The sequence below is a fragment of the Sinocyclocheilus grahami genome, unplaced genomic scaffold (assembly GCF_001515645.1).
Source record: "Sinocyclocheilus grahami isolate Dianchi unplaced genomic scaffold, SAMN03320097.WGS_v1.1 scaffold636.1, whole genome shotgun sequence".
Classification (NCBI taxonomy): domain Eukaryota; kingdom Metazoa; phylum Chordata; class Actinopteri; order Cypriniformes; family Cyprinidae; genus Sinocyclocheilus; species Sinocyclocheilus grahami.
The window spans coordinates 617,651-631,034 of record NW_015505815.1 but is presented as its reverse complement, the minus strand read 5'-3'; the positions used below and the strand labels follow the sequence as shown (position 1 = coordinate 631,034).

At 39.0% G+C, this 13,384-nt stretch overlaps 1 protein-coding gene across 1 annotated transcript in view; it reads right to left on the bottom strand.

The window, feature by feature from the left end:
* LOC107558211 (slit homolog 1 protein-like) overlaps positions 1-10,869 on the bottom strand; it is a 70,875-nt gene extending 60,006 nt beyond the window's left edge. Inside the window, 3 exon segments of the mRNA XM_016241834.1 lie at positions 1,322-1,393; positions 2,270-2,341; positions 10,357-10,869. Of these exon segments, the coding sequence (XP_016097320.1) occupies positions 1,322-1,393; positions 2,270-2,341; positions 10,357-10,538 (326 nt within the window). The 5' untranslated portion in view covers positions 10,539-10,869.
* Between the last annotated feature and the right edge of the window lie 2,515 nt (positions 10,870-13,384).

Here is a 13,384-nt window from a genome sequence, read left to right as displayed (position 1 = left end):
AGGACAGGTCATGAAGCATTTGGGTTTTAAAAACTAATTTAATAAGGTATAATAAGGCGATGAGGTTACATCATTGGCCTCGTCCCTTGAGTGAGTTGTGATTGAGGGCGCGGGCACATTCTCAGCTGGGTATATCAGATAAAATTATTATAAGTGTCTATGGATTTTAGGAAATGAGTAAAGTGGGAGGCTACAGGTTTAGGGTCAGCAATATGTTTATATTATTTCCTTATTTCGGTTTATTTAGTTTTTGATTTTTTTTTTGTAGCAAAATATCTGGCAACACGGCATCGACACCGGCACTTAAACTGGCAGTAATCAAAAAAGGCTCATAAGCAGCGCGGGCCGGTTATTCCTGACAGGACACCACATTCGGGAACACAGAGTAGTGATCATCAGGATATTATCTGTAAGAGACGTATCAATCAGGGCTCGACGATAACACGGCGCCAGAGTGAAAAACACTCGGGACAGGTGACGGATCTGTCACTGGCCGGATCGGCCCACTGCCCGGACAGACAAATACATGCACAATTATGCCAAAATACAAGATATCTGGGGAAGTTTAAACCGAAGTGCAAGATGAGGCGAAGAACTCAATTCAGTACACGCGCGCTGTTTCTATGCCTACAATCATTTCCCAAAATGTCATTTGTGTGGAAATATTACCAAGTCTGTCAACAGACGAGATGCACTGAAGATGAGATAAGACGCGCAAGCAGAGAAAATGTGCAAATTCATTGTTTAAAACCATAAATATTGAATCGGGGTGGGGGTTAAAATAAATGCATTTCTGAAGAGAACTGAATGTCTTCAGAAAAGTTTCGATGGCATTTTCTCTTCCTCTTACTTCCGAAAAACACATATGAAAGTAGTGTTTATAAGCGCATTGCTTACTTTTAAATACAAGAATAATATAGTCCATTTCAGTGGTCTATCAGCAATTATCAGTGTCAAAATGATTGAGATGACCAATCGGAAAAATAAGGCAGGCTTTACTGAGTTCTCAGCGTGATGCTTAATGGTGAAAGAGTTGAGCGCGAGGTAAGATGAAGGCTAGAGCTAAACATTTAATATCTGTTTTACAATAGAAATGTTAAACACGACTGGAAAACACACTCTATTTAACTTTTTTGTCCAATTTTGAATTTAAAATGTATAATATAGAATCTACATACCCACATATTTGCCTAAAACCATTTTAAATGATTGCTATGCCATTTATTTTTATATGGAGGCCTGTAGTTTAGTAAGTGGGCATTTGAGCACACAGCTTAGCTGTTTTCAGCAGCATGTCAGTGAGCTGATGTTGAACACTTACAGTCTCTCCAGCTCTCTCATGTCATCAAACGCGCCGCGCTCCACTGTCCCAATCTGGTTCTCCATCAGCTGCCTGTTTAGAGAAAGGACAAACCACAGGAAATGACTGAGATTCGAGGAGTGGAGCAGGAAAAGAGCTGCTGACTGTGGATGAAGACAGAAGCCACTGCCACATGAACCGTGAGAGGAAGCTCTGAAAATAGCAGTTCTGTGAGCTTTATGCAGATTTAAGTCCGTTTCACTCCGAACTCACAAGCAGGGTGTTAGTCAGCAGCGGCTTCACACAGACAGAACTGTAACTACAGAAAATGCAAGGATTTATTTTTATCATTTTTTACAGGCAATAAATTCTAAAATGCTTATAGTAAGTTGACCAAAGTAACAAACTTCATTGTCAAAAAATAATATGAGGATGAAGAGCACATTTACATCCAAAAGGTAGCCAAAAAAATAGCTCATAGTGTAGCTGTAAACTGCTTAAATCATCTTAACATAAATGAGAAAATTAAATAAGTGCCATTTGTGGGTCTTCCATTGCATTGAGTTTGATAGATGTCTTTTTTTTTTTCAAACAGTGGGTAAGTAGTTCACTCAGTGTTTGCTTTACAAAAGCCTACATCGCAAAATATAGTGCTGATAAATAGTTTCCTGGTGCCTTTTTGATGTGATTTAGTTCAATAATAGGGCCCATGCTTGTGTTTTCATTGCACAGCACTGCTCTGCCTGCACAAACAGTGTGAATGCTGAAATATCTGCACAGAGAGTTCCCTTGGAAAGACATCTAGGACAAACTGGCTGTAATGCAGTGTCAGGATATTTGTCTGCCCTTGAGAGTTTGAAGATGTCAAACAGAGAGTAAAAAAACATGCTTACATGCTTTTGAAAGAAAGAAAGAAAGAAAGAAAGAAAGAAAGAAAGATTATGTTATATTACATGTAAAACAACTTACAAAACTCGAAGATACTTGAGTCCAGAAAAGTCATTTCTGTTGATGCGTGTGAGGTTGTTTCCATTTAGTTCCCTGAAAAAAAAGGAACATAAGTCAAGGGTAAATCTATTGTCAGCCCAGGTATAGATACAACATTGCTGCAATGACTTATGCTCAACAAGTGTCAGAAACCAAACAATTGTATTTACAATATATACACACACCGCAGCTTTTCATTTTTGCCGACTATAACAATACAAGAATCACTGGACATTAACACATAAAACATAACCAAGAACAACTGAGAAGATGCAAAACAGTTGCAAGGCGAATCAATATGATTTCATCTCTTAAGAAAATTGATAAATCGATGTGCAATGAGTCGGAATTGACTGAATAACGCATGACAAGTCAGAATATTATTACATATAGAAGCTTGCTGCTGAAAAATACTGTGGGTTCTTTGCAAATGTCTGCTCATTATTGGGAGCATGTGTTTCCTTTTTTGTTGTAAACCTCTTCCCCAATCACTGAGAGAAACACACACTCGCACAAATCTCCCATGAATACTGGATACAAAGTCATGCACTTTCTATTGGTTCTAATGACCACTCCTGGGAGCACAGCAAAACAGAGACGGAGAGATTGCAGACAGATGTATGCACAGGTGCACAGGCACAGCCAAATAAATAATGGGCTGCTATTCATCAGCCACGGACAGATCTCCTGATATGTAGATGTTCTGCGTATCATTGTTTTGGAGTTCAGCCTTTCTGGTTTTCTTTTCTTTAAGAGCGGGTGGCAAATGTACTAAGGAGAAGACTCCACAAGAAGAAACCAGCTGACTTTAAAACGGCTAAAAATTTACATGTACAAAAACTGTCTCATATATCAGACTCAGTAGTGTCTTATTACGTTTACATTTACATTTAGCAGAGATGTATTGTTGATTTGGTAAGGGCTAACTTGCTTTCTAGCTTTAATCAATATAAAACCTAAATCTACAGGTATTTAATAGCTAGAATAATTTAATAGTTTGAATGTTTGCTGGTTAACGATATATGTATAGCTGAATATTCTTTTACCACAAAACATTGTGCTGCTTGTTGTCCTGTTCTGCAGAGCTCAAGCATTTACACATCTGAGGGCCATACTTACTGGACTAGTAGTGCTTAAGTGCACTTAAATATAGCTTACAAAAGTTTACAGTTTAATTCCACTGAAGAACCTTTCTGAGTTTTACAAAGATCCCAGACTTCTCCATTATTTAAAGAACTAGTTATCAATTATTGGATCAAATCTTAAAAGTATATATATATATATATATATATATACTCTAAAAAAAAAGGTGCCATTGGCGATGATTCCTTAGATTGCATTGGTGCACTTAATACCGCGCGCAATAATACCGTCTTCATATATCACCTAAACATGCATATGCATCGAAACCAGACATCGACAGAAGTCAGGCATATCCGGACGGACTCACCGATATTGATTTGATTGGGGAAGGCAGCGATGGATGTGCCGAATAGCCATAATAAAAAAAGCAGCGCGCTTTGAGCCATTTTCGCCCCTGCCTCAAAAATCAAGCCTTAGAAAACGAACTGTTTGAGGAGAATCATAAACGCAGAAATCCAGCCGTGAGTGAAGCGGAGCGACTCATGGAGAACAATTCTTCTGCATGTGAGGAGAGAGACAGACTGAGAGAGAGAGAGAGAGAGAGAGAGAGAGAGGGACTGGTGCTGAAGATGGTCGAGGCGACTGAGAGCATCACATCCAGAGTGAGTGCGAGCGGCTCCTCCAATTGGACCAGCAGGGCGATATTGATCAAACTTGAACTGACGTTGAAGAAGAAGATTTGGTAACACTTTCTATGAGGCCTGTAGATTTAATGCATGCGTTATAGAGGTTTTTCATAATGCATTATAGTAGCTTTCAGATTTGTTCACGAATTAACGGAGTCACATTTATAATGCATTATAACACGTAAATATTTATTTAATGAAGGTAATGCGTTTTAATGCACGCTATAAACAGTTAAATCTGCCCATAAAACGTTACAGTGCATTATAATATGTTTTATGTTATAAATAAATATACTGTATATTGCAAGCAAATACAATTTCTCTGTTGCATTATAGGCCTATTATATTCATATAATTAACGTCATTCATTCAAGTGTTGTTAAGTACAGTTAATATAGCTATGGCTGATGTAACGCATGCCTGCATGGTCTTGTGTTGTAATGCCAATCTAGAAATGACTAGCCCAATGTAATAGCCTACATTCTATCTGAGCTGAGGTTATTCTCACTATTCACGAGAACATGCATCTGGTTGAGACGTCATGAAAGAATCAAAATGCATTGAGAAGGAAAGTGGAAACCCACCGGCTAATATCACATTCAATGACCTCCTCAGCAGCAGCACCATGTCAAGGGTTCGTGAAGTTTACTCAAAGCATGTAATTATCTTAATTAAAACGCAACATTTGATATGATCAGGCATGCAGCCTTTTGATGTGTTTAGGTGAGTGCAGTGCATTTATTTATTATCACGCAATCTACTGATCTATGTCGCCATGCAGTGACGCGACGCGACAAACCAAACGCTGTCTTAATGATAGGCTACTGGATCTGCTGGCATTACATGCAGCGTTCAGTGCAGATGGGGTCACGTGGAAGGAAGACCGTATGGTATTGTTAAGGAAGGCGCTGACGCGTAACCTGAAGCGCTTTAAATTGAGCACCATCGATCGCTTTGTTAGGAATCGTTCACCGTAGCGTCAAGGGCTTAGGTTTCAGCATTGGGGGGGTTAAAGTGTGAACTGTTTTAGTAGAGTCCGGGGTCATGCTCACTCATAAGATTTATTTATTTGTTTGTTTGCATATATATTTATTTTTGTGAAATGGTCTTTTGTGCTACACTCTAAAAAAAAAGGTGCTTCAGCGGTTCTTTGGAGTGGTTAAGGTGCTATATAGCACCACTACCGTATAAAGAAGCTGTTAAGCCCCTGTATGGTTCTTCAGCGGTTCTTTGGAGTCGATGAGGTGCTATATAGCACCACTACCATAAAACCTGTAAGCCCCTGTATAGTTCTTTAAAGGTTCTTTAACTCTCTCTTAGTCTCTTAGTTTAGTTGGGGAAAGGGTTAAAACAACATTAAAATACAGTCTATTTCTTGAAGATATCATTTTTTTTGCCCCATAAGGAAATATTCCAGGGCCCCCACATGAGACCTTTGACCTCAGAAAAAAGGACCTCTCCACAAACAGCAACACCGACTTCACACATTACTGATCAGTTAGACTTTATTTCTGGAGTATCTAAAACAGAAGTTCTTTATTGAGAATTAAGGTTTAGATGTTTTGTTTTTTTTCTTCTTCAACTTACCGTTTTGGTGAATAGTGTTTGCTTTAGTTGCCTCTTGACCCTTGACTTTAATTTTAAGTTTAAAAAATACGTTTCTCTTTGGCTGTTACAATAGTGTTTATAAAGCACACGTGATGGCAAGGAACTTATGGTAAAATCTTTTCATGCGTCTGAGTCTCTGGTTGCATTTTATCAAAATCTGTAGTTCTTTTATGAGTTTTATGTTATTGCAGTTCTACGATACTACGTGACAATGTGAGAAAATTGTATAAACCACTTTTAGAATTATGGGTTATAAAGAGGTTTCAATTATGTCACTCATAGACATGAAGAATCAGCATGTGAACCTCAGCAATGGTGACAAAATATTCTGATAATTTTGATATGATTTTTGAACATCACAAAACAGGGCAGTAAAAAGTCACAACAAAAATGACAGCAAATCGTAAGAATAAAAGAAAATACTAAGACAATGCAGCTGCATAATATATTCATGTCGCAATGCATGCTGGGAGCCATGGATGAGTTATGATTGGTGCACCATTGTTGAGTGCTTTATGTGCTATACGTGCTATACGGCACCTCTTATGGTTCAACATGGCACCATTTGACAAAGGTGCTATATAGCACCTGTAAAAATAGGTGCTAAACAGCACTAAAAGTGGTTCCCCTATGATTACAAGCCAAAGAACCGCTTTTAGTGCTATATAGCACCTTTTTTAGAGTGTATATATATATATATATATATATATAAACTGTACTTGCATATAATATAATATGAAAAAATATTATATTATGAAATAAAAGGCTGTTTCTTAAGTACACTTTTAAAAAGTAAAAACATTTTACATTAAAGCACATTTAATCATCTTTTGTCTTGTTTTGATGTGTTGACTTACTAAATCACATGTGCAGGACTTATAATTTTAACTGTAGTACGTTATTTGATATTACATGTAATTAATGTGTTTAAATGAATTAAACTGCAACTTCATTACAAATGTGTAATTTAATACACACACACACACACACACATATATATATATATGTATTTATATAATATGAATATATATTTAAATGCGTCATACAAGTTTCAACAAAAATTTTGTTGAAGTATATTTTAATTTACCATTTTATAAATTAACCATGACCTGAGACAATAGAAAAAAAGGATGAAATTACAAATAAAGATTTAAGTCCATAGTCCTTAAGTACTTAAGTCCTATTCAGGTGGGTCATATTAAGTTCAAGCAATTGCATTTTATATAAATTGAAACTATAATAATTTATCATTTCAATATCAATTAATTGTACATAACATGCATATAACATAACATTTAAAGTATTCTAGTGTACTTCTTCTTCACAAGAGCAATGCTTCATATTTCTTTTGCTGTGTAACATTTCCACATTCACGAAAACCTATGTAAGGTTAAGTTGAGTTCACTTGTTGGGTCTAACAAGTAAGATTCATCTCACATGTGTTGGTCACTAATTGTCAAATGCCAAATCTCTTAAACAAAACGTCTCATTGACACTTCCATTGAACTTTAGTTGTACTTGCAATCAGATTGACCTAAACACATCTTAATACAAGGTTTAAAAATCCTTATAAGATAATTGGGCTAAGTCAAGTTTTGTGATGGGTAATTAGGCCTGATGAAGGCCTCACATTCCTTCAGGAGACACGGTTAAAACCCTGGAAGCTGATCAGAAGCATCAGCATTGATCCTTTTCCAGATCAGTCATCAGACTGACTGCTGGGTTCACATCCCACACAGAAAAATATCTGGTGTACGATTTACTTTTTACTCAGATATTGTTAGTAAATTTCACAAATAATTACAAAGAACACTTGCATTATTGCAAATTAAACATCAACTTTTTGAAGTAGAAAGACTGATTTTTTTCCCCTTGTAAAACATACTCTATTGATCTTTGTTTTATTTGCAACTTGCAAGTGGGAAAGTTCAAATGCACTAACAGGTTTTAGCAATCAATCAACTCTGAAGTCATGCACTACACAAATGTGTAACTAAATAGGTAAAAAATGTGAAACCTTTTAACCATATGTGCTTACCCTAAATAAACCCTTCTCACAGGTCACTGCTTATGACCAAAGAGTATTTCTACCCAGGAAGGCTTTGCTGTCTAAAGAAGAGCGGCTTAAATGACTAGCATTAGTTTTAGTATAGTCTTCTTGTTTAAAATATGCCTGTGAAAACACTTGTGACTTTGATTAAGGTTTGCTGCACTGCAGAGATTCACCTTTCACAGCCATGCAAAAGGTCTCAAGTCTGGTTTATTTATAAACCCCTTTAAAACTACAATGTAGACAAAAGTGATGAACATTAAAGAAAAAAAAAATGCAACCAGCCATTTTAATTTACAGTACCCAAAGTTGCAGCATCCAAGCATTTACCATTTATACACTGTAAAATGGAAACAATATTCTTGTTTTTGCAGTATTTGGGTTGTCAATCAGCTCGACGTATTCTTTTAAATGGCCTTAAAAAAACTACTGCTATAATCTAAACCTTAAAGGAATGTATGCAAGTCATCAAGCACAGTCGATTATGCTCTAATGAACACGGTCCCTGAATGAGCAAAACATAAAGCGCTTATTACAGTTCATTCAGGCCACTAAAAACCTGACTGTGATGTGGGTTTAAAGAGCTAACTCTACTACTGGCAAAGTGCCACAACCATTTCTGCCATAACACAGTTGAGGAAAAAAACAACGCTCGTTATCCAGCTAAATAATTAAAAGAGAGAGAAAAAAAGCACATTTCATGGAAACCCTTTGATGCTCTAATAATGCAGGTGGGCCAGTTATGGAGCTTTAACAAGTCTGATCCATCAAGCAGCCCAATTCTTCTCAATTGTTTGCAAGGTACCTTCTCAGGTAGAGGTTTTCACAACGGCCACCCTGACATTTGGGGAAACCCAAAGCATTGGTTTCACTTGCACAGAATCACAAGCTATTGCATTTTCTCTCTTACATTTGGACCCTAAATTTACTACCATGGAACCAAAGCAGCACTACATGCCTGCTCTTCCCCACTAGACAGAGCACATGATCATACACATCTCTGCCACTATGTGACTGCCATCACAAAGACCTCTCACAAGATAAAAGCTCTACATTCATGAGCTAATCTTATATTGGTTACGAGATTTATCACCGGAATCCAGCAGTAGAGCCTCTAGTGTTTCTCCATCTGAGCTGCTGTCCACTTTCAAGACAATCAATAAGCAATCAGTAGGAAGCACACTGGGACATTTGGCTTGCATTCCTGAGCACATCAGAGCTGGAGTTCATACGCGAGCGGCCCAATACTCTGAGCGATCGCTGCAGTTTAAAGAGAATTCTCAATCAGATCACTCACTCTTGACACATCGGCGCCGTTTGATCTCAGGCACTGCCGCTTCCGAAGTGTGTATAAATAGATGCACTAGCATAGATAAAATAAGAAGGGTCGAGTCTCTGGACGTCTGAAAATGAATGCAGGGTGCATATAAAATGACTGAGATTATTCATTTAAAGAGCTGATGCGTCTCAGAGCATGAAAAATTCTGTCTACGTTAAACAGTACTCATACGCTGGACGCATGATGTTTGCACATCAGAAAGCCGAGAGAGCTGCTTAAGGGCGGGCGTTCACGTTTACACGCGCTGTGTTAATGGCGTAACCCCTGCGAGCAGCTTTCTCTACACCTTAACTATTAGTTGTCTGGCACATATGCATACATTTACATAAGCCACATTCCCAGGCAGAAAGCCAGAAAATGTTTGTCTGGTGATTTGGTGATGGTCTGTAAGCATGTGTTTTAGCTCTGAACCGCAGGTTAATGGGGAAACCTTGTGGGGTGAGCAGAAGCGGGGGGTTGAAGTGTGATTTTCACACTTCCTGAACACATAGTCATTACAGAATCCATCAAAGACATCCAAGAGGTGCTATTTGATAGAAACACCCTATGACAAGTGCAAATTGAATTGTTTTGTTGATCCACCCCCAACCATCAGCCTTTCCAACACAGAGCCTTTTGACCATGTGGACACTGATGGCTGTAAAAAGTACTTGAGACACTCTGTCTGTATTAGTCGATCAGTCGAGTAATACATAATCACTCCTAAGCCATGCCTTGTCTGTAATGTATTTGACTTGATGAGGACCTAAGGGGGGGGGATCCTGTTTCACACTTCCACACGATGAGCCGCAGAAATCTGACCAAACACTCACTCTGGATGATGTAGTTCACAGTATATTATTCTAGTAAACTAGATCCGCTTGGTCCTTGAAATCCACACAATTTCAAATGTGAATTCCTTCAAATTTCAAAATGGTTCTGGTGCTTCTCTGACATGTATAATTCATCAGCGGTTTCCTCTGAACTATTTTAAGAGCAGCATTTACTAAACCTTAGGGGGAAAAAGGCTCCTTCAGTAAATATTTCATCCCAAATATCTCATTTGAAAGTGACTATAACATGACTCTGGTCAAAAGAGCAAAAGGAAAAGGGAAAGTTCTCAACAGCTGAAAGAGTGATAGGAAGTTTCCCTCCTCCTGCAGCATGTGACAACATACGGACGCATCCGTGCCGATAACATCTGATTGTACCTGTGCCTCATTGAGCTATTGTTCTCATTCAATTCCTCTTGGTAATGATGCAGCCCCCCCAAGCACCCACATGCAGGCACGCACATGCAGATGGTCGTAAAGTGTCTACTCACAGCCGCTCTGTGTTTCGGGGTATGTTCCTGGGCATGGTTTTGAGCCCTAGCCCGTGGCAGTCCACTGTGGTGCCGCTGCAAGTGCAGAGCGCAGGGCACGCCGTGGCAGCCTTGCACAGCAGCAGTATCCGGATACACGCCTCCACCAGTCTGCCTACAGAGTGTCCTCCTCTCGCAGGCATGATCTCGCAAGCTTTGAGACGTGAGAGCTCAGGCTAGTGCTCTCCCGTTTCCAGAACGTGAGAAGAAAAAAAGCGGCTCCTATGCTCTCACGATTCACTTTCTGCACAAACTCTCCCTTTCCTCTTCTTGGAGGAGTTGCTTAGCCGCTTCTGTGCGTAACGCGCTCCTGCCTCACTGCTTTGCTCAGCAGCGCTCTGCCGTCTGCCTGAAGAAAGGGGGATACGGAACAGCACAGGAACAAAAAATCTCTATCCTCTCTTACACACACACACACACACACACGGCAGTAATCCATCACAAGGGTCTACAAATAGCAGTTCCCGGACTCCTCCCACCCCCTACCCTCGCACCCCTCCCTATCAAACCCTGCTCTCCCCCACCCCTGCCAGAACCTTAAACTCCCCTCTCTCAGGCTCACAGGAGCCCCTACAGACAGACGGCACAGCGATGGCCTCCCCACATGGCACGCCGCAGCCGTCCCCAGGCAAAGGCCCCTGTGAAGAGAGTGGCCCGGGGAGGGGTCCACTGGGGAAAGGCAGTGTGCCCATACCCCCCACCATCCCTCCCCTCCCCAAAAGAGCAGTGTATAATCATGTTTTGGGATGGGGGAAGGTTAGAAATGCAGAGAGCAAAATGACAGAGCCTTTGTGGAAAGCATGGAGGAGGCTTTTTTTGTCACTTGACTTCTTCATTGAAAACCAAACCTTGGCTGAAGTTTGAAGGAGATCTTGTGAGCGTAACAAATTCATAACAATTGAAATCTGCCATCGGAAAAGAGCCCTTGTTTGTTTGGATAGTCATTTGATGATGACATAAATGTTGATTGTCTCAGCATTACACTTTGATTAAAAGGGAGGGGGGGTATTTCCTTGTAGTAAACTTTATAACAATGAATGCAATGAGATCATACCATGTTCTTTAGCAACATTAGATTTTTGGAATGTAAGACATTGTCAGCTTCCAACACTCCATCGCCGCACTCATACTATACTAGCAAAAGGTCTAATCATGGATATACTGAATAATGTGAATACTGAGTAAATTAAACCCCTAATGAAAACATGCCTTCCAAAATCTATGACATTCTCTATAGCATGGGATTACTACAATGTTTGAAAACAAAACGCATACAAAATGATATCTTCAAGCATTAAGCATGTTAAGTAGTGCACATTCAAATCATATTTGAATTGGGTTTTATTGGTGTTCTTGTGTGTCTGATACAAATAAAATGTTATAACAATGCAAAGAAAATAACGTGATGAATAAGCATTATGACTGGGACATTCTGTCATGTTGCATATCCATCCAGTGCAAAGTGTCAGCAACACTAACAACAACAATGTGTCCATCTTAATCAAAGGTTTTTCTGGACAAAAGGACATGCTGAAAAGACTTCTCCACATTTACCATCTGATTACTTCACACAAATTCCTCCACTGCTCCCCCTTGTGGCTAAAATTAAACAATAATTTTGCAAAAGTTTCTTACAGTTGGTTACATGCATTTCTTTATATGGTCTACTTCATAAAAACTCAAAACAGCTGTTGTTTTTTTTTTTTTCAACAACCAGCTAGGCATTTACCTAAGTTAATTTCCAAAAGGCACCAAAACACGTCAAATGTTCTTGACTCATTCTACCACTGAATAGCCTACTGTACATCTATTCACAACAAGACTATTTGGTGCAAAAGTTCTTTGAGAAAAAGGATTGTTTAGGACATTCACACTGGAGAAGAGCCAATGAAGAAAACTGACCAATGAGACTCACATTTCCCAGATTACTGATGCTGCACAATTCAGTGCAATGATGGTGCCAAACAGAAGAGGAACAAGAAACTCAGACATTGGACAACAGGCCAGCTGCTGTTGTCCATCCCCAACAAATCATGTATATAAAACATCTGCCGACCCATGTCTTTGCTCTTCCTCTTAGTCTTTTATTTAAAATGTTCATTCAAAAACCCAACCTTTAACTGAAAATAATTAAAAGAAAAATAAAATCATAAAACATGTTTTCTCAAATATACAGTTTTTTGTACCACAATTATTGGCACCCCTATTTAACTACGTGTCTTCTGCAGTACATATTAATCTTTGAGAAGACATGACAAGGGATCTGAGTGTTACGTATTCTTTACTTTTGGTTGGGACTTTCATGTTGAATTTCTTGTAGCCTCTTTGTACTATCATTGCTGATTTGTTCATCTTGGTTGCCTCCCCAGGGCTGTGTCTGAAATCGCCCCCTATACCCTTAAATAGGGCACTATTTGAGGGAACAGCCATTTTTAGTGGTGTCCGAAACCATAGTGGACGTTCTCGAGTGCACTCATTCAATCCCACAATGCACTGCAAAAACGAGTGTACAACTGGTGCACGCTCAACGGCTAGAGAATGCCCATAATGCACCGTGAGAGTCACATGCCGAATGAATTCCCGCATCTCGCCAGAAGATTAATTCTTACTGTTAATTTAAGTTAGATTAAGTTAGATTAAGTTAATTTTTACAAAGCACTCATCCATGGCATACAGTATAATGTACAACACGGGTATAAATTCATTGTAAATTGATTATTAAATTGTTTGATTAGGGTTTATACATAATTTCCGTGACAGAGGTCAAGATAAATCCTTTAATCTTACTACTGGAGCTGCTAGTTTGCTAGTTTCAAATGATTAATAAACAGCAAGCACAAACTGCAAAAGCGGCATTCCTTCCGGTGCACTCAGTGTCCGAATTCACTACTCGTTTTCAGTCGGTTTCAGTTTTCTAGTGAACTGAATTAGTGACCTAATGTAGGGAATAGTGAATGAGGGTATAGGGGGCGATTTCGGACACAGCCAT